Source organism: Panthera leo, chromosome D4 (assembly GCF_018350215.1).
Source record: "Panthera leo isolate Ple1 chromosome D4, P.leo_Ple1_pat1.1, whole genome shotgun sequence".
Taxonomy (NCBI): Eukaryota; Metazoa; Chordata; class Mammalia; order Carnivora; family Felidae; genus Panthera; species Panthera leo.
The window spans coordinates 87791758-87810558 of record NC_056691.1 but is presented as its reverse complement, the minus strand read 5'-3'; the positions used below and the strand labels follow the sequence as shown (position 1 = coordinate 87810558).

The 18801-nt window shown below is 48.3% G+C and overlaps 1 protein-coding gene across 8 annotated transcripts in view; it reads left to right on the top strand.

The window, feature by feature from the left end:
• FNBP1 (formin binding protein 1) overlaps positions 1-18801 on the top strand; it is a 140913-nt gene that overhangs the window by 117635 nt on the left and 4477 nt on the right. For 2 of the 8 annotated variants that reach the window (XM_042912359.1, XM_042912366.1), the window contains 6 exons: positions 3443-3457; positions 7848-7957; positions 12933-13065; positions 14373-14494; positions 14789-14928; positions 16595-17499. In XM_042912359.1, the coding sequence (XP_042768293.1) occupies positions 3443-3457; positions 7848-7957; positions 12933-13065; positions 14373-14494; positions 14789-14928; positions 16595-16770 (696 nt within the window). In that variant the 3' untranslated portion in view covers positions 16771-17499. Of the gene's footprint in view, positions 1-3442; positions 3458-7847; positions 7958-12932; positions 13066-14372; positions 14495-14788; positions 14929-16594; positions 17500-18801 lie in introns of those variants that run through there. The other 6 variants (XM_042912365.1, XM_042912363.1, XM_042912364.1 and 3 more) reach the window with 4 other exon arrangements.

The following is an 18801-nucleotide window of genomic DNA, read 5'->3' as shown; positions in this document are numbered from 1 at the left end:
AAAGGAAAACCCCTTTTTAAAAAAAAAAAAATGGTCATCAGCAAAATGAAGTTTATTTCTTACTCTTTAAACCTGTGCTCAGCAAAAACAGGGTTAACAAAATTTCTCCTCAATAGTGAGTGTGCTTTGCTGAGAGTGAACTCACACATATACAGACTGGAAACATCAGTAAGGAGATAGAAACATATTTCTGCCTCCCTCACTTTTGGTCAGTCTGCTCTTAGCAAAGGTCACATTTGATGACCCTTCCTTCAGGAAGTAACAGTCAACCAAAAGGAAAGAAAAAGGAAACTCATGATCCAAGTACGATTAGGAAGTTCAAAAAAATAAAAAGCAATCTGAAGTTTGGGGAAACAGATTTCATTTTATTTTTTTTAATTTATGATTTGTTAACAAATTGGATGTAAAGCAACCTTACCAGGGAAGGGTGTTGTAAGCTGTTGGCATCTGCAAGAAGATTCTGTTTCACTGAACGTTTCTACAGTAGGTCACCTAAGCATGATTAGCCATGTTTTCATCTTTCCGTAAGAAAAATGGAACTAGAAAGTATGGTCTCGGTTTGCCATTTACAGATGTAATTTTACTGCCTTAAATTAAGATTTCTTTTCCCGGGCTGGGCAAGGGCCTTCTAAATCTAAAACGTGGACATATTTTCCCCACGTTTGAGAGCTCGTTGCATGGAAAAATCCCATCAAAGTGGATGAAAAGATTTGGAAAGTCCTTACCCACCGTTTGTCAGATGTTGCGGTTGTATGGTTACTGTAATTTTTTATTTATTTTATCTTGTTCTCTTGCTGATTATTGGCAGACTCAGTCTTTCTGTTTTCACAAAGAACTCATGAAGAGGACGATAGGGAAGCCCACGTATGCTTTTGAAGCTAGGGACTATGTTGTAAGTTTCCATGTGTCGGCCAGGTCATACAGTCACAGCACAGGCACTAACCCCTATGACAGCACCAAGACTGGGGACCCAGCAATGAAATTCTCCACTGGCGGACCTGGACACAGAAAAAGCCCAATTCTCAGTATAAATGCAATCCCAAGCTCCTTCATCCGGAAAGCTTGGGGCGGGAGGGGGGAAGAGAACCCAACTTCCCAGTAACCACCAAACTGCCTAAAAATGCCAGTGAGCTGAGCTCGGCCGTCTGAGACGATGTCCCTGGGTATGTGCCTTTACGGCAGAGTCTCCCCCATAAGCGCAGCCACAGAGCGTGGTCCCAGGAGAAGGACACTCTTAACGGACGGCAGTTGCGTAGCAAGAGGGCTCACGATCCGGTCTGAAACAGGTGGATCCGTAAGGGGGTTATGCCATAAAGCTTGGAGAGCCAGAACGACCACTGAAGCAACGAGCAAGGTCATAGAGTAGTACCGTGACTTTCCACGGACCTTAAGCACATTTACTCGTGTATTTATTTTCACCGTCCCCTTTCTTCGTACTTGAGGTTAGTACCTGCGGCTGCAGAATAACACATGGACCCGCTGGCTCTGTGTACCCTCATGTGTTATTGACACGTGTGGCTTCCAAGGCTCCATACTTGTTGCCTGAAACTGACAGCTTCTTAGCTCCCCGGGTGTCTCGCAGCGCACTTAATGCCGTCTTTGAAAACGATTCTCTTAAATGATTCGGTTTCTAATGTCAAATGATCTAACTGGCTGGCTTACAACTCACGACCGGAAACCAGTTTATGATAATCGTTACAAGAATACGCGGCACCGTGCTGGTGCTTTATGTAGATTCCCCATCACTGTCCACTTCGGAAAATCGAATTTTGTCTTGAAAACTCGGTATTTTCCCATTGGTGCTCGGATTTGTTTCCAGTCCTCATGATTCGTTTTCATTATGAAGTGGTGATATTCCCGTGCCACGAGGTTTGATGTTAGAATTCTTCTTTCGGGATGCTTAAGGAAGAATACATAACTTGCATACGTATATAAGTCACCGAAGTAGCCGAATAGAGAACAGGTAACGTATGAAGTTCAAATTCCGGTTCTTTGAATTAGCAGCATTGAAGACGATAACGTGTGAGGAGACATCTGTAGGTGGTAGTGTGCTTTCTAGGGAGGATATTCGCAAAGTTTTCTGCTGTGCACCCGGTGTTGTCTGTAAAGAACCCAAGTCGTGACAAACTGATCTGTGCTAAAGCTCACAGGAGGGGCACACGAGACAGTCGCGAGTGTGCCTGTGTGTACCGTGTTCTCCCAAAAGTTTTGTCCGACCACTTCCTTCCTTCAAAGTCTTTCTTTTTCCCCCATAAGGGCAATGTCTTTAAAAGCTTCCTGCCTATTTAAAAAGAAGCGTCCATTTTTGAGTTAATCTTAAGAATAAGATTTTTTAAATCTGGTTAAGGAATTTTAACACCCTCCCCACTCGCCACTTAAAATCAAAGGGCCCTTTCTTCGGTGCTTTGTCCCCAACATAGTTTTGATCCTTCTACAGCTGCCGGAACTTTTAGGATTGACGACAGCTAAGCAAAAAGGCACTGCACTCCCAAAACACTGCTTTATAGCCATAGAGCATGTCCCCCCTGTTAACGAAGAACCGAATGTTTCGTTTGCTAATTCGGAGATGCCTCGTCATCTGTTTTGTGTCGAGGAGTCACTATACCTTTGCTAATCTGCAGGCCTAGCGGAATTGCACCTGCTGTGTCCTGATAATTCCCAGCAAATCCACAGCAAGGAGTAAGTGTTCCCTCGGTAGTTGAGACAGCTGGTTCTCTATTTCCTAAAGGTAACCTTCAGAGCAGCTGCTGCTGTTAATTCCCCAAGTGCTATGTAACCCCCGGGGGTAGGGCTCAGAGTGGATGGAGAGCCTCTGAGTACACCTTCCACGGTGCAGGAGGTGGTGAGCGGTGCTCAGGTGGGAGAGAGCAACGCCCTGCCTCCAGCCTGGTGCAGAGAGGCTTTCTGGCTCCTGTGGGTGGTTTCCTCAAGCAACTTCCAGTCCCTGGTCCCCCGTTCACCCACTCGAGAGTGGGTGCCTTTAAGAAATGCCAGTTATTAGAGTTCCTTAAGACAGATTACTTGTACCTTATGGAAGTCCTTGCTCTCCAGACCCCCGCTGTGAGTAAAACATTCCATGTGAAATTTGGTGAACAAAAGCCTACCTGATTGTTCTTGGCTTGTATTATCCGCACGCGTTACCCACTGCAAACGTAATTTAGCTCATCTCCAGGCTGATGTGACCGATACAGAACTGTGAACAGAAACTCTCCTTTTCTATCTTTATTCTTTGCTCTGGCAACGTGGCAGCTAAAAGAAGGTTTTTGGCAGGGCCAGCCCCTCTTGTGAACGTTTGCACAGATCCGCTGCAAGCCATTTGCACAAGCGACAGGTGAATTTATGTGCTATGTTAATACGGTGGAACTGGTCGAGTTCCTCTTCTTCTGATGTGTTGTCTCTCTCTCTTTTTTTCCCCTGTTACCTCTTCAATTTTTACATGAAGCTTTCTCTCAAGCTGGTAAGCACAATTATTCTATGCATGTCCTGAATCTAATCAGCTTGCCTTTTTTTTTTTTTTTTTGGTGTGTGTTTCCTTTGCGTGTGCTTTTGCTGGTGTTTTTTCATTAGACCTTTGCAAAACAAAGGTCCAAAATCTAATACGGGCGATCTTAATCTTTTCAAGTCGCTAAGAAAATTAACGCTTAACTCCTGATTTGGTTTTCTTTCTTATTGGGGCCTTAAGAGGATGGCAAATATTCATAAGCTTTATTTAAGTGCGAGCATAAATAGAAATACTCAATATCGGGGGGGTGGCTCATGGGATCATTTGGAGTCAAGGTAAATTTCGCGGCTGGAGGGTGCTCCTCCCTGGGGACCCCAGAAGCAGATGGAAGATGCGGGGAGCCTGAAGGACACGTGCAGGGATGGTGCCGGTCTCAAACTCAGGTCCGAGGCAGCCTGCGAGAATCGCAAGCCACGGAATCTTTAAAGTTGCTACATAAATACGTGGGTGCCTTGTGCATAGCTGATTTAAGAAATCACAAGGTGACTTTACAGACACCGGAAGGAGCCTCCTAAGCCTTTCTAAAATGATGTACTTAGTGTTCTGTGTTGTTCCTACCTACTTGCATATAGCCCTAGTAAACAGACTAATCATTATTAAATTTCTTAAAAGAAACTCTTAACTCTATAACCATTAACTGTACTTCAGATACGTGTAACTTACATAGTGGTCTCAACGGCACAGCTGAGAATTTCCTAAAATTATGGACCGTGATAAATTGCAACAATTCAACCAGGGAGGAAGTCAGCACTTTGTGCAATTCTGTTGATAATGCAGGATAAGAGTTTCTGGTTATCCTGATGTACACATTTGGACGCGTGCACGTATATGTATATGTGCGCATATACAGAATTTTTTCCACCTGACTCAGTATTTGGCAACCAACTCAACCCTAAAGAAAATGAATATTTTAGGGGTGCCTGGCTGGCTCAGTCCATAGGGCATGTGAGTCTTGATCTCAGAGTCATGAGTTCAAGCTCCACGTTGGGCATGGAGCGTACTTAAACACACACATGTGCGAGCACACACATTTATTTGATCCTAGCATTCGTTTATCAAGAATTAAGCACATGGCCCAAATGGACTCACTGGTGAATTCTACCAAGTATTTCGGGAAGAAATTCTATCAGTTCTCTATAATTTCTTTCAGAAGATCGAAGCAGAGGAAATACTTCCTAACTCATTCTCTGGGGCCAGCATTACCCTAACGCCAAAACCAGAAGAGGGAAGGAAGGAAGGAAGGAAGGAAGGAAGGAAGGAAGGAAGGAAGGAAGGAAGGAAATGAATATTTTATTAAATTGAACATTTCTTAAACTCAAAATCCAAGACGAATCCCTAATTAAAGTGTCTACAAGAAGGAAAACATTCTAAATGTTTCAATGAACTGCGTTCGACGACAGCAACAATCGGGGAGAAATTAGATCGATTAAGTAGGAGTCTCTCAGATACTGGGGTTCCTTCCTTGCCCTTTCTGTATTTCTTCTTCTGCTGAGGTGCTGGCAACAAAGGATAATATCACTAATAATATTAGGCGGTCTTTCCGTCTGAGATAGAAATCATTTTACCCACCCGGTATTGAATTGTTGCTTTATATCGTTACGTAGACGCTAATAAAGAAATGGAGTGTTGCCCAGAGACGCCTGGGGTGGAAACAAGCGTAAAATCCCAGCAAGCAGCTCGTGCTTGGGCTGTTTGTGGGGAAATGCTCCGGAGCAAGTGTTTGATTCCAGAAATGGGCAAAACAAGTTCCTCCTAGAGCCACAGCCACTTAAAATAACCATACGTGCTTTGACCTCCCCCCCCCCCCTTCCTGAAACACCAGTGCCACCTGGTGTGGCCAGTCTCTTTGTAAACCAGGCCATTCCAAAGACTTCAGAAAGTCTGTTCTGACCCGAAGCTAGAAATATAAATTCCTTCATGGAATTAAAAAGCTAATTGGACACAATGGCCTTTTAAGGCACTTCCAGACACCATACGCTCCTTTGGATGTAGAAGTTATGACCTGCAACTCCAAGGGCGACATGAGGTTTGTTTGAGGCATAGTGCATGAGATTAGGTTCTATTTTTTAATATTTTTATTTATTTTTTGAGAGAGAGAGAGCGTGCAAGCAGGGGAGGGGCAGAGAGAGAGAGGGGGACAGAGGATCCGAAGCAGGCCCCAGGCTCTGAGCCATCAGTACAGAGCCCGATGCAGGGCTCGAACCCACGGACCGTGAGATCATGGCCCGAGCCAAAGTCGGGGCACTTAACTGACTGAACCACCCAGGTGCCCCGAGATTAGTTTCTAAACAGCAATACAGAAGCACGGAATATCTATCAAAAGGGCCCTAATTCATTCCTTCCTCATTTAACCGTTTTTAGTTTTCGTAAATGATTAAAGTTAACTTTTTTGCTGTTGAGGGTATCTGTCCGTAAGCCCTAAGCACGGTCCGTTTTACTGAAGATCCCTTTGCAGCTGTGGATACACCAAATGCAAATCTTACACCTGTTCTCCATCTAGACCTGTGCCGTCCCGTACGGCAGGCACACTTCACACGCGGCTCTTCACATGTCAGTTCAGGAAAATGAAACGAAAACTTCAGGCAGTCCCACGGTTGCCCTGGCCGCGGTGCAGATGTGCGGCAGCTCTGTGCGACTACCGCACTGACCAGTGCAGACATGAGACCTTTTCCATCCTTTGTCGAAAAAAAAATTCTTCGGGACTCCCAGCACACAGTCAGGCTCAGTGAAGATCCGTGAGTCGACGTCGACCGCTCGCTAGGTCTCCTGGCGGCCGTGACTTGTTGCAGCACCGAAAAGCAACACAGACCAAAAAGCCCCTCCATTCCGGAAAGCGTGCTGATCTGTTTTGAGTCAGGCCCGGCGACTGAATTCAGCCCAAGTGAAAAAGCACACGATTGAGGGTTGCAAGTGTCACCGACACGGCAGTAGCACTTGGGAAAGAAAAAACAAGTCTGATTTCTTTCTGGTTCCTCTTCGCCGTCGAGGCGATTGGACTGGCTCGGTTTGCCATCAGGGAAATAGCCACTTCTGGTTTCACTCAAATCTTCTCTCTCTTACACGCACACACACACACGCACGTGTGCGCACAAGTCTGAGAGCATCAGCTGAGAGAGGTCTGTGCGTGGCCTTCGGGTAAACCCTGCTGAATCACACGCTTCCAGCCCAGCAACCTGGCATCCTGTCGCAGGCAGCCAAGGAGCCTTGGTCACAAAGCACCATATTAGCTGCTTGGCAAATTCAGCTTGATTTCGGAATTCCGTTATCCGGGTCCCCTCTTTTCCACCCCCTCCCGAGCCAGTCTGGTCTTTGTTTAATTGGCTCGAAGGCAAGGCGGGCGGGGAGGGGGGGATCTCTTTTTCAATTCCTTGGCTTCTCCCTGGTTGTGGAATACATTTCTCTGTCTTTATGGTCACAGCCTCGTTGAAGTCAAAGCACTCGGGGACCAACAGCCTAGCCGCAGCTTCTAACGCGTAAGCATCTGTCTGGAAGCTCGCTGTTGATATTTTCTGCTCAGATGGCAGGCACGGAGGAAAGATAGGAATTGTTTCTGAAGGGGGATCAAGATGTCAAAATCTGCTCCTCCTGCCAGATTGGAAACAGCTGGCATGGATTTATTTGCACTCTGGGAAGCCCGTGTGGAGATCAGGGCGCGAGCTCTCCGCGGACTTTTCTGCGGTCACCCTCTAGATGTCAAAAGGCGTGACCAGACTTTCAGAGGGAAGGGTCCGGTGGGGGGTGGGGGGGTGGGGAGGTGGGAGGATATATGTTTAATGTCCTTTTCACCCACGGTCTCTGAGGAGCCAGATGTCCCATCTGTCACTTGCTGGGGATGGAAACTTTTGGCCTCCGCCTGTGTGTAGAAATGGGAAGAAAGATCAGGGAGGAAAGCAGTGCCTTTGACGGGACATGGGTGACAGGGGCGCTTGTCCCTGTGTTTTATGAAGGAAGCAGAAACTCCAAACTTCCTTCAGACTTCAGCGATGCCACCGACCCTGGCGGTCAAGTGGAGAACCTGTCGCAAAATGGGTTTCTCGTGGATTCTCGCGGGGGTCAGAGGTACTTCTTCGCCTCCCTCCTTCTGCCGTCTCGCTCTCTGCCTTTGGCGGAAGGCGGCTGGGCCGGCAGGCCTGGAGCAGGAACCGGTCTGTGGGACTTTCCTTGGCGGTGTGCATGCACTGATTCTGCGACTCAGCTGGGTGTCGTGGGAAAGGGCTTCACCGATTTCATGAAAACACATGCGGACATCTGCGGCCCCCGGGGTCTGGGGGCATCTTTCCCGCGGGCTTCGCTCGGTGTCTGTTTTCCAGCCCTGCCGCTGGCTCACGCATGTTTGCATCTGCAGGGCGCCGCGCCAGAGGATTTCAGCAACCTCCCGCCTGAGCAGAGAAGGAAAAAGCTGCAGCAGAAAGTCGATGAATTAAATAAAGAAATTCAAAAGGAGATGGACCAAAGGTAGAGTGCAGCAGTGTGACTTACTGAGAAATTCAGGTTCGGGGGCGCCTGGCCGGCTCAGTCGGGGGGAGCTCGCGAACGCTCGGTCTCGGGGTCGTGAGTTCGAGCCCCCACGTTGGGTGTAGAGATGACTTAAAAAGAAGTCGAAAGAGAGAGAGAAAGAAAGAAAGGGAGGAAGGAAGAGAGAAAGAAAAAAGGAAGGAAGGAAGAAAGAAAGGAAAAAAGGAAGGAAGGAGGAAGGAAGAAAAAAGAAGGAAGAGAGAAAGAAAGGAAGGAAGAAAAATGAAGGAAGGAAGGAAGAAAGGAAAAAGAAGGAAGGAGAAGGAAGAAAAAAAGGAAGGAAGAGAGAAAGAGGAAGGAAGGAAGGAAGAAGAAGGAAGGAGGAAAAAGAAAAAAAAAGGAAGGAAGGAAGAAGGAAGGAAGATAGAAAAGGAAAAGAAAGGACGAAGGGAGGAAGGAGGAAAAATGAAAAAGGAAGGAAGAAAGAAAAGAAAAAGAAAGGAAAGGAGGAAGGAAGAAAGAAAGGAAAGGAAGGAAGGAAGAAAAAAAGAAAGAAAGAAAGAAAGAAAGGAATTCAGGTTCAGTTTGGAAAGACAGGAAATCCTAAAATGGGTTCAACATAAGTGAATATTTCGGCCGCGTGTTTTGTCGCGGAGAGTCTCCTGGAGGACTTCAGTACCGATCAGGAGAATTCTTTTCACAAATAGGTTTTATTCTGAGTTTGGGCAACAAAATACATAAGATTATTTTTTTTTCTATATTTCCGCATTTAAAAAAAATTTTTTTTACTTCTTTTGAAGTAATGTCTACCCCCACCGTGGCGCTTGAACTCAACAACCCCGAGATCAAGAGTCGCACGCTCTCCCGGCCGAGCCAGCCAGGCAACCCTTAAATTTTGTATTTCTTTCTAGGTTTTTAATTTTAATTCCAGTAGAGTTAACGTGTGGTGTCGTATTGGCTTCAGGTGGACAATGTGGTGATTCGACAGTTCATATTTTACGCAGTGTTCATCGTGATCCATGTGCTTTTAATCTCCTTCACCTGCTTCACCCATCCCCCCCCCACCTTCTTCTTTTTTTAAATGGTGACTGTATAGCTGAGGGTTGGGTTTTTGTTTTTTTTTTAAGTTTATTTATTTCGAGAGGGAGAGAGGAGGGGGAGAAGGGACAGAGGGAGAGAGAAAGAATCCCAAGCAGGCTCCGCACTGTCCTCGCAGAGCCTGACACGGGGCTTTGTCTCACAAACTGAGAGGGTGACCTGAGCCGAGATCAAGAATTAGATGCTTAACCCACTGAGCCACCCACGTGCCCCAGAGCCAAGTCTCGTGTACAAATGAGGAAGAGAAACACGGCCTGACTCTAGCCCCTCCCCCTTGCCCCATGTCCTAGCTTTGGGTCCAAAACGTGCTTGTTTTTCTCCCTGAGGTTGAATGACAGTCAGCCCTCCCAGAGGTTCTCGCGTCTCCGTATCTTGTTACGGAACATATTGACAGTGTCTAGAAAATAAATCACAGTACGCCTTACACACCGCCGGCCGTCAGGGGGGTGACGGTTGCTGACTCTTGACCAGCTTCTGCCTCCCCTTCCGGGGTTCCCAGTTTTCGGGGCTGTTTTGCAAGTTCCCTAGAATCGTACCCATAAAAAAAAAAAAAAAAATGGAAGAGGTTTGATATCTGTCTTCCCTTGTGCTTCCCACGTTTATAACCTGTACATCTTTAATATCATGTAGGGGATACTTGCTACTAATCCCGATTGAAAAACCACTTTGTTAATCGTCTCCCACCTTCTAAAATTCTCACTGAGTGAGTTAGGCGAGTCACTGATCCATCCGAGATTTGAACTTGAGATTTTGTGCTCTGCATGTAGCCAAAAAGTGACTCTGTGTAATTTGAACGATATGGAAGCTGGGATTAAAATCGGGTTATGCAGGGACGCCTGGGTGGCTCAGTCGGTTGAGCGTCCGACTTCAGCCCAGGTCATGATCTCACGGTTCGTGAGTTCGAGCCCCGTGTCGGGCTCTGCGCTGATGGCTTGCAGCCTGAAGCCTGCTTTGGATTCTGTGCCTCCCTCTCTCCCCCTGCTTGTGCTCTCTCTGTCTCTCTCTCTCTCTCTCTCTCAAAAATAAATAAACACTAAAAAAATCATTTTTAAAAATAAAATTTGGTTATGCATAAAGCAAACAATTGGTAGGTCAGTACAGTTAAAGTACATGCAAAGGAAAAGTAGCTGTTTATTTATTTTTTTGCCTCTGGTAAAGCAGCTCCTGAAAAATGGGTGGGTTTTATAAATCCTGTTACGCCACATAAAATGTAGCAGCACATATAATTACCTTCGCTGCTGTTTTATGTTAGAAATACACCTCCTAAATGAAAACTTCGTCCCTGTACTTTTTATTACATGTGGGACCGAATACAGAAAGGGTCATCGGTGTATAAGCCAGTTAAACCTCATGCCGTTTAATATGTGAGCAGTTGTGTTCCGTCCGAGAGTAGGAAGTTAGGACTCAAGTATCCGAAATGACATCGGACGCTGTCCAATAATTACGTAGAAAATTTCCTCTGTCACTTGGGTCATGGCCAGGGAACCTGGTTAACCTTTTAACCCTTCCAGCAGCCTTGCTGGTAATTAGGCAAATCACATTTAAACCTTCACTAAATGACTGTTTAGTGAGCATGTACTGTGTACAAGGAAATATCGTAGGCGCTGAGGATAAAGTGATGAACAAACCATATGTCAGGCCGCTGACATTTGTGTGTAGAAGAAGGCAGGATTAGTCAGAAGCGCAAAGTTGATGCTAGATTTCATTTAAAAATTTTTTTAATGTTTATTTGAGAGAGAGAGAGAGAGAGAGAGAGGAGAGGGAGACAAAGCTCGAGCAGGGGAGGGGCAGAGAGAGAGAGGGAGACACAGAATCCGAAACAGGCTCCAGGCTCTGAGCTGTCAGCACAGAGCCCGACGCGGGGCTCGAACTCACAGACCGTGAGATCATGACCTGAGCCGAAGCCAGATGTTTAACTGACTGAGCCACCCAGGTGTCCCTTTTCTTTTTCTTTTTTTTTTTTTTTTTTTTAATATTTTTATTTATTTTTGAGAGACAGAGCACAAGTGGAGGAGGGACAGAGAGAGAGGGGGGGACACAGAATCTGAAGCAGGCTCCAGGGCACCCCTAACACGCAAGGTACAGAAAGGTTGAAAATAAAAGAATGGAAAAAGGTCTGTCATCCACTGATTGGCCAGCGCCGACCGAAGGAAGACTGACTTTCGGGCCAAAAAAACCCTCTAACTATTCAGCTCAAGGAGGATCAACTTTATAACAATAAATACTTCGAGTACCAAACAGCTCAGTTAAATCCGTGGGACCAGATGACCTCAAAACATAAACAAGGTTTTGCTCTTAACCCTTGGACATCAGCGTGTACAAGAAACACAAACACATCATTGTAGGGAGAGATTTTTTTTTTAATGCTCTTCTGTCCGTAACTGACAGAACAGATTCAGCACAGTCAGGGCAGAATATTTAAATGATAGGATTGATCACATTGACCCAGGACACGCCTATCCAGTGATTGCATGGTACGCATTCTTTTCAAGCACCCACTAGAACGTTTCCAAAAATTGAGCACATCCTGTTTTCATGAAGCGAATCTCTACAAACGTCCAAGGGGAGACCGCATTCAAGGCGTGCTCTCTGAAGCCTGACATAAAGCTGGTTACCAAGAACAAAAGTTTAGAAATTAAGAAGTGTAGCTCTGAATAACTCAGAGACTAACGAAGTCATACTAGGCACTGGGAAATGTACAGAGCAGAACTGAACCTGAACACACATTCTCCGAATCAGCTACTGGGCTATCACTAAGGTGATTCTCATAAAAGGAAACTTAGAGCTTTATGATACATATTAAAAATTAAAAAAAAAATTTTAAACTATTTCCCGTGACTCAGAATAGGGTTTGGTTCATTGGTCTGATGTCGTATGATGGGTGTGGAGTGTCTTTTACGGAAGCTTCTGGAAGTTGGCCCGCTACCACCTGCAGAGTCACTTGGGTTAAGCTTTTAACGTCTTTTTGAAAAAATTTGTTAATGTGTATTTATTTTGGGGCGCGGGAGAGGGAGACACAGAATCCGAAGCAGGCTCCAGGCTCCGGGCTGTCAGCGCAGAGCCCCACGCGGGGCTCGAACTCACGAACCGCGAGATCGTGGCCGGAGCCGAAATCAAGAGTTGGATGCTCAACCGACCGAGCCACCCAGGCGCCCCTAAACTTTTTAACATCTTGACCCCCTCCGAAGGTTCCTTGAAGCCAGAGTTCAAATTAAGAGAGCTCTGTGGTCCTAGAGATAACCCCAGCATGGGGATCCCTTACTCAGGCTGCTGTGGGCGGGCCTCCGACACCTGACTTCAGGAAGGGGGTGGGATCTTGCTGTATGCAGCTTTGAGGCTCGGCTGCTCTCGTCATGGATACCAACTGGATGGATCTGGTTTCTTAATAGCTGAAAGGGGTGTGTAGGAAAATTTCCAAAGCAGTTAACTGTGCTTCTCCACGGGGTGAGCGAACGACAGCCCCGCAGGACCCAGGATGCCAGCTGTCGCTTTGGCTTGCGTGAAGGATGCACACAAGGAGACCTCTGGGTTTGCTTTGGTTTTATTGTCGTTTGGGGCAAGGGGAGGGGTCAGGATTGATTCACGTCTCTCAACGGCTAAAGGCAATGGGGAGACACCAGGCAGCATTCAGAAGAGGCGACTGAGAGTTTAATAACCGTCTCTGGATGACACAGGCCTGGGTAGCGGAATTCTTACAGAGTTTTAAAGAAGGAAAGGAAGCCCCGATGCTCCCCCCCCCCCAACCCAGACGTTACCCGATCTTCCCCTGCTTAACCTTCACACGGTTCCCAGGGCGTCGGGAGAATACACTTAGCTCGTGACATTCACCTTTCACCGTGTTCTGCTCATTCTTGGGTTTTTTTTCCCCTCCCTCCAGAGATGCCATAACAAAAATGAAAGATGTTTACCTAAAGAATCCTCAGATGGGAGACCCAGCCAGCCTGGATCACAAATTAACAGAAGTCAGCCAAAATATAGACAAACTGCGGCTAGAAGCCCAGAAATTTGAGGTATGAAAAAGCTGGGGTTGAAAAGCTCTGTTGAAAAAAAAAAAAAAGAAAAAGACAGAAACAGAGGGAGGGGCGGGGGGGGGGGGTGGGACGCGGTCACAGAGCGTCTGGCACCGGCTGGAGATTCAGCCAGAGGTGTCGGGGTGGGTCTCAAGGGGTGGGTCTCGAGTTGTCGAGTTGTCGTAAGAGGGGAAATGGTCGTGCACTGAGCGTCCTGCCCCTCAGCACTCCCTCGGTCCGTTGTGTCTCCTAAAGCCGATGCCGATCAGAGTCATATTGGGATCCACAGTGCTTTTCCCGAAGTGCCTCCCTTAGTTGATCCTGCTTCATTTTCTGTTGGTCATGGAAACAACTGGAAGAATGTAATCGTCCGACACCGCCCGGAATCAAAAAAACTTAAAAAAAAAAAAAAATCAATTCCAATGTGTTATTGTTCTTTCAAAGGCCCCATTATTAAAGGGTTATGTCTGTGAAAACCGGGAGGAGACACAGATCAGAAGTGAGTGGGAAATACAAATAATAAATGTTTCAAGGACCGAGAGAGGAGCACTCAAAGGCTTCTTTTGCCCCCAAACGTGAAGGCTACAAAACACGGAAAGATACATTAGTAACCGATCGTTCCGGTCAGAATAGGTGATTTGCAGCCACGAAGGGTCAACGGGGGCGTTTTTAAAATTCTTCCTGGAGCCCATCCATCAGTTGGTACTGTTTTTGAGTCTCTAGAACCTAGAAATGTCCTTTTCTGATCACTTTCATCCTCTCTTACCCTGTTTCAAATGTCGCCGAGGGCAATTTTTTCTACTTCGGATTTCCTATATGTACGTTTCTTCCCTATTCAAGAGAGTGATCCTCCCCAAAAAAAGGAAGCGTGGCTTTCAAACTGAGTCACTGCTTACGTGGGGCAGGATCCTCCTGTTTCCCCGTGTGACCTCGAGGTCACAGAATTTTGGAACCAGAAGGAACTGGAAGTAACGCATCTGAAACCACACGGCTGTTTGCAAAAAGCCCGAGAGTGTGACGCGGTCCGATCCCGTGTTCTTTCCGCCCCATTGTCACAGCTGCCTCAGTGCCTTTGCTTCTACGTCTCCGAGGTGAGACGAGCTAGAAGCGGTGGTACAGCCAGGTGCAAATACACTGGAGGGACACCACCCCCCCCCCCCCCCCGTCGCCACCCCTCCCCCCCATGGAGTCCTTCTGGAGTCTCAGCTTCAGTGACCATCGGGCAACCCCAGCGTGGGGCCTTAGGACTCCACGGTCGGGCCCTGAGCTGAGCTCAGACCAGGGCCTTTCGTCACTCTTGCTCGCAGGCCTGGCTGGCCGAGGTGGAAGGCAGGCTGCCAGCGCGCAGCGATCAGGCCCGGCGCCAGAGTGGAATGTACGAGGCCCAGAACCCGACCACGGTCAACAACTGCGCTCAGGACCGCGAGAGGTACAGTATCTCCCTTGTGTTCGCTTCCCGATTCTGGAGGCTGGAAAGGAGCGTAAGGTCGTTTCCTGACACCAAAGCGCCCGTGAGGCCTGAGCTGCCCTTTCGCCACGACTCGGGTCCCTGATGCCGCGTGGGGCGGGGATGGACGGGCGGGGTGACCCGAGATGGTGTTCGTTAGTGGGGGACGGGGGGGGGGGGAGGGCGTGTGTGCAAGCACGTTGCTCGCACGGTGGCAGAGTCTGAGCCCTCACCGGGGTCGGTCGCTATAGTTGCTGTGTGCTTTGCTTTCTTGAGCAGCCCGGATGGCAGTTACACGGAGGAGCAGAGTCAGGAGAGTGAGGTGAAGGTGCTGGCCACGGATTTCGACGACGAGTTTGATGATGAGGAGCCCCTGCCTGCCATCGGGACTTGCAAAGCCCTCTACACGTTCGAAGGTGACATGGGCCCACGGGGTTCCCCGCTTGCACACGCTGTCCCTCCTCCTGCTGTGACCGGACCTTCTTCTGAAGCCTTCTAGATCTTTCTAGAAGATTCGTTCTGCTCAGAGTTGCCGTCGTCATCGTCATCATCACGTGGCTGACTGCTGTATAGTTTGCCCTTCGGTCCGCACAACCGAACAGCTTTGGTGGAGTTTACTTGCAGCAGACAGTGTGGGATGATGATGATTTTTCATCCGTCCTTCCAGTATTTCTGGAGCCCCGTCTTGGAAAGGCCCCGGGGGAGGGGGCGCGGGGATGTGGGTGGGTGTGGCTTGGCATCCGCCCCCGGAGATCAGAGAGCAGACACATTTGCAGCGTTTACCAGAAGAGGGGTACAGAGTGACAGGGGGACATCACTCTGGGGGGGGGGGGGAGGGGAGATCCCATCCTTAAGAGAACTCAGAGAACCCTCCAGGCTGCTGTACATCGGAGGGAAGGAGGGAAGGAAAGCATGGGCTCGTGCGGCTGGAGCTGAGAGGTCTTAGGAATAGGGGAATCTGAGACGAGAAAGTGGTACCTGTGCAGGGGGCCGGGGGTAAGAGCAGCGTTTGGATCTGACTTGGCAATAACGGAGGAGCTATTGAAAGCATTTGAGCAGGGTGTTGATACCTTAGGATCTTTACTGTCACATGTGCAGGACCAATCAGAGAACAGGGACGGAGGGTTAGAAAGACTAGCCTAGCGTTGCCAGAACGATGTCCTGTAGAAAGCTAACAAGGATGCTGTGGAAGAAGCCATCCGAGCTCGGGTTGGTTTGGGGAAGCCCTGGAACGAAGGGATCTTACAGATTCCCTTGCCACAGACCAAATGTTGATAGTGACAAGAAAGCACCAGGTTAAATGTTGCCGATGTTGCCTCCTTCCCACACCTCGGCCCCACCCCTACGGCACCCCCTGTAAACAGCGCCCCAGACAGTCTGCGCTCAGAACGCTGTTTGAGCCGTGGGGGCTAGACTTTTGGCAACTGTCTCCCGCAAACGGTCTTGGGGACCGCGATTCGAGAGTGGGCACCGAGATGCTGCGGTCAGCCAACCGCTCAGACTCCTGGCTGATGGGAAGCGGGGAACGAAGAGGGGGAGGAAAGCGGAGAGGGGTCCCGAAGGTGCCTTCCTGGGGTCCCCCTGAAGTGGGAAGGCAGGAGGAGGAAGTCGTGGTTTGGGATTTGTATTATTTGTAATAAGAACATAACCGTGAGCCCGGCGGTTCAGGTGCCAGGGCAACAGGGAGGTGGACACAGATCGCAGGGAGAAGTGGAACCTTCGCTCCAGACAAGAACCAGAAAGGGAGAAAGAGAAGTAGGGATGTCGTCTGAAAAGGGGTCATCAAAGCCTTGGGACTTTGTCGTCCGCAAGAGAGAGGAAGAGCGGCGCAAAGATCCCTCCTCCCCTTCCCCGGGGAGACACCTGGCTTCCCCGGAAGGAGGGGAGGGCCCTCCCAGGAGGAACTGGAGAAGGGCCTTGGGGGGAGGGCCTAGAAGCTTCTGCGAGGGAGGAGGCCTTGGAGGGGAACGGGCGAGGGGGTGGGTGCCTCTGTTGCTGGCTGTCCTTCACGGCCAGGCTCCCCTGTGTGCCCCACCAGGATGCCGCGAGAAGCCTAAAATACTCTTGATCTTGCTTCCCCAGGGCAGAATGAAGGAACCATTTCAGTAGTGGAAGGAGAAACGCTGTACGTTATAGAGGAAGACAAAGGTGACGGGTGGACCCGCATCCGGAGGAACGAAGAAGAGGGTTATGTCCCCACTTCGTACGTCGAAGTCTATTTGGACAAAAATGCCAAAGGTGCTAAGACTTATATTTAATAACAACTTTAAAAAAAAAAAAAAAAACTTAAAAAAAGTTGGCGTTGTCTCGCTCCACAACTATGACGGTGACAGGCAGTCCTTCAAAGTCTCGATGGAGGACACCCGCGTGCGTGTTGTCGTTGGGCCGGGCGCGGTGGGCATGTAGGCGTCTCACACCCGGCTTTCCCTGGCTAGTTTTGACGATAATCAAGTTTCACTCGCTAATGAAATATTATGTGGAAAGCTTCCAACTGCCCCCTTACGATGCTGTCATTTGCAATCCACAAACAGTCCTTCCTCTGGCAGTTACCTGTAGGCATCCAGAAAAACAAAGTTGCCCTTCTAGCTTCTAGTCGACGTTTCTGAGTTTAAAACGTCCACGCGCGTCAGAGGGGTGCTGTGAGACCTCAGCCCTCCTGTTTGTAGCATCTGTGTCCCGTTGAACTGCCCTAGGACGTTCCGTTTTGTAACTTAACACATTGAACTCCGCAAGTTGGTCAGTTCGATCTTTGGCAGTCGTCCGCTTTGGAAGAAGTCAGAAATAAAACCTCCCCCTCCTGGAGGAAAGAGTGAGGAGATTCCTATGTTGGTACTAAAAAGTGTGTCTTTTTTCCTTAAACACGTTTAAGATCGCGATTGGTTTCTTGTGATGAGCCTGTCACGGCTGCGTGATCCCAGACAACCCACTAAAACCCGGAAAAGCTCGGTTAACGATTAACCAGTTGACTTTGCCATCAGACCACCCGAGCTCCTCCCTCTGCGGTTGACCGAGCCCATCAGATGCCCTGGTGCTGTTCAGATAACTTAACAAAAATCAGTGCATTTCTGTTGGAGCCTTTGTGGCAAGCGGGGGCCGTAGGCAGCTCACGCTTCCCCAGGTGGGGCCATAAATAGAACCTGGTTCGCCACCAGCTGCCTCTTACACGCAGACCCCGGCTAATCACTTTTCAAAGGTGTTTTGTTTTATTTTAATCCCTGGCATTCTTTAAGACCCAAAATATGAATTTACGGACAACTGTTTGAGAATTGCTCGCTTGTTTTGTATAATTAACCATGGCCGGAGTAAAATAAAGCGTTTCACCGTCTTGAAAGGAATCTGGGTCACAAGGGGATTTGCATTTTTTAAATTGGCAAGATGGGTAGTGAAATTGATCACATGCATAGACGGGTACCGAGCCCAGTGCTTGTCCCCATTTCAAGAATCTACCCTGAGAGCCCAGAGAACCAGCTCAGAATAAAGGGGTCAGGTTGAGATTTTCCTTTTATTTGGCTTCGAAAACCATTTCATGTCTTTCCTACTTTTAAGTGGGAAATCAGCTCCTGGTTTTTACGTTGTGAGCTCCTTTTATAAGCTCGAGTCAATTTACAGCTGACTTTACCAAAAAAATTTTCATAATAAATAAGGCTGATCTGAAAAGCAATCGCAGCTCCTGGGTGGGGGCAGCACCTGGCAGGAGACAGGAGTGCTTTTGCTGCACATTCTAGCAGAAGGCACGGACCCAAGCGCACGGGAGACCCGAGATACTAAAATCCAAGCTTTCTGTCCGCTGCTGGACTCATTTCCGGACGATGAACTGCTTGCAGGAAGCAAATTAAACATTGAAGAAGTCTTACAATGGCCAAGACAACGTTAGCCTTTTGAAGCCTCCCTTGGGAAGTATGACAGGGCATGAATTCTTTTTTTTTTTTGTTTTTTCTCCCTTATGGTTGTGCAGCTTTGATTCAGAAGATGGCTCAGTTGGTTTGCGGGGGGGCCTGGTGGCCGGTTTGGGCGTGTAAATGAAATGATCACGATTTGCAGCTGTGTGCCCCGGGCCCCTAGCAGAGGCCGCCACAGGATCGGGGACAGCGCAGTGACACTTTGTAGCTCCCGTTTAGGCCGGTCAGCGCAGCCCCGGGTGTTAGAAGAAATCCCGCAACGATTCTCAAAGAATCAGGATGCCCATTTCTGCCCAGAGTGTAGACTCTGGTTTCCACTCGCCCAGTTAATCTGCTACAATAGAACACAAGTCTCAGCTTGTTCATGAAGTTTTCTCCTATTTTAGAGGC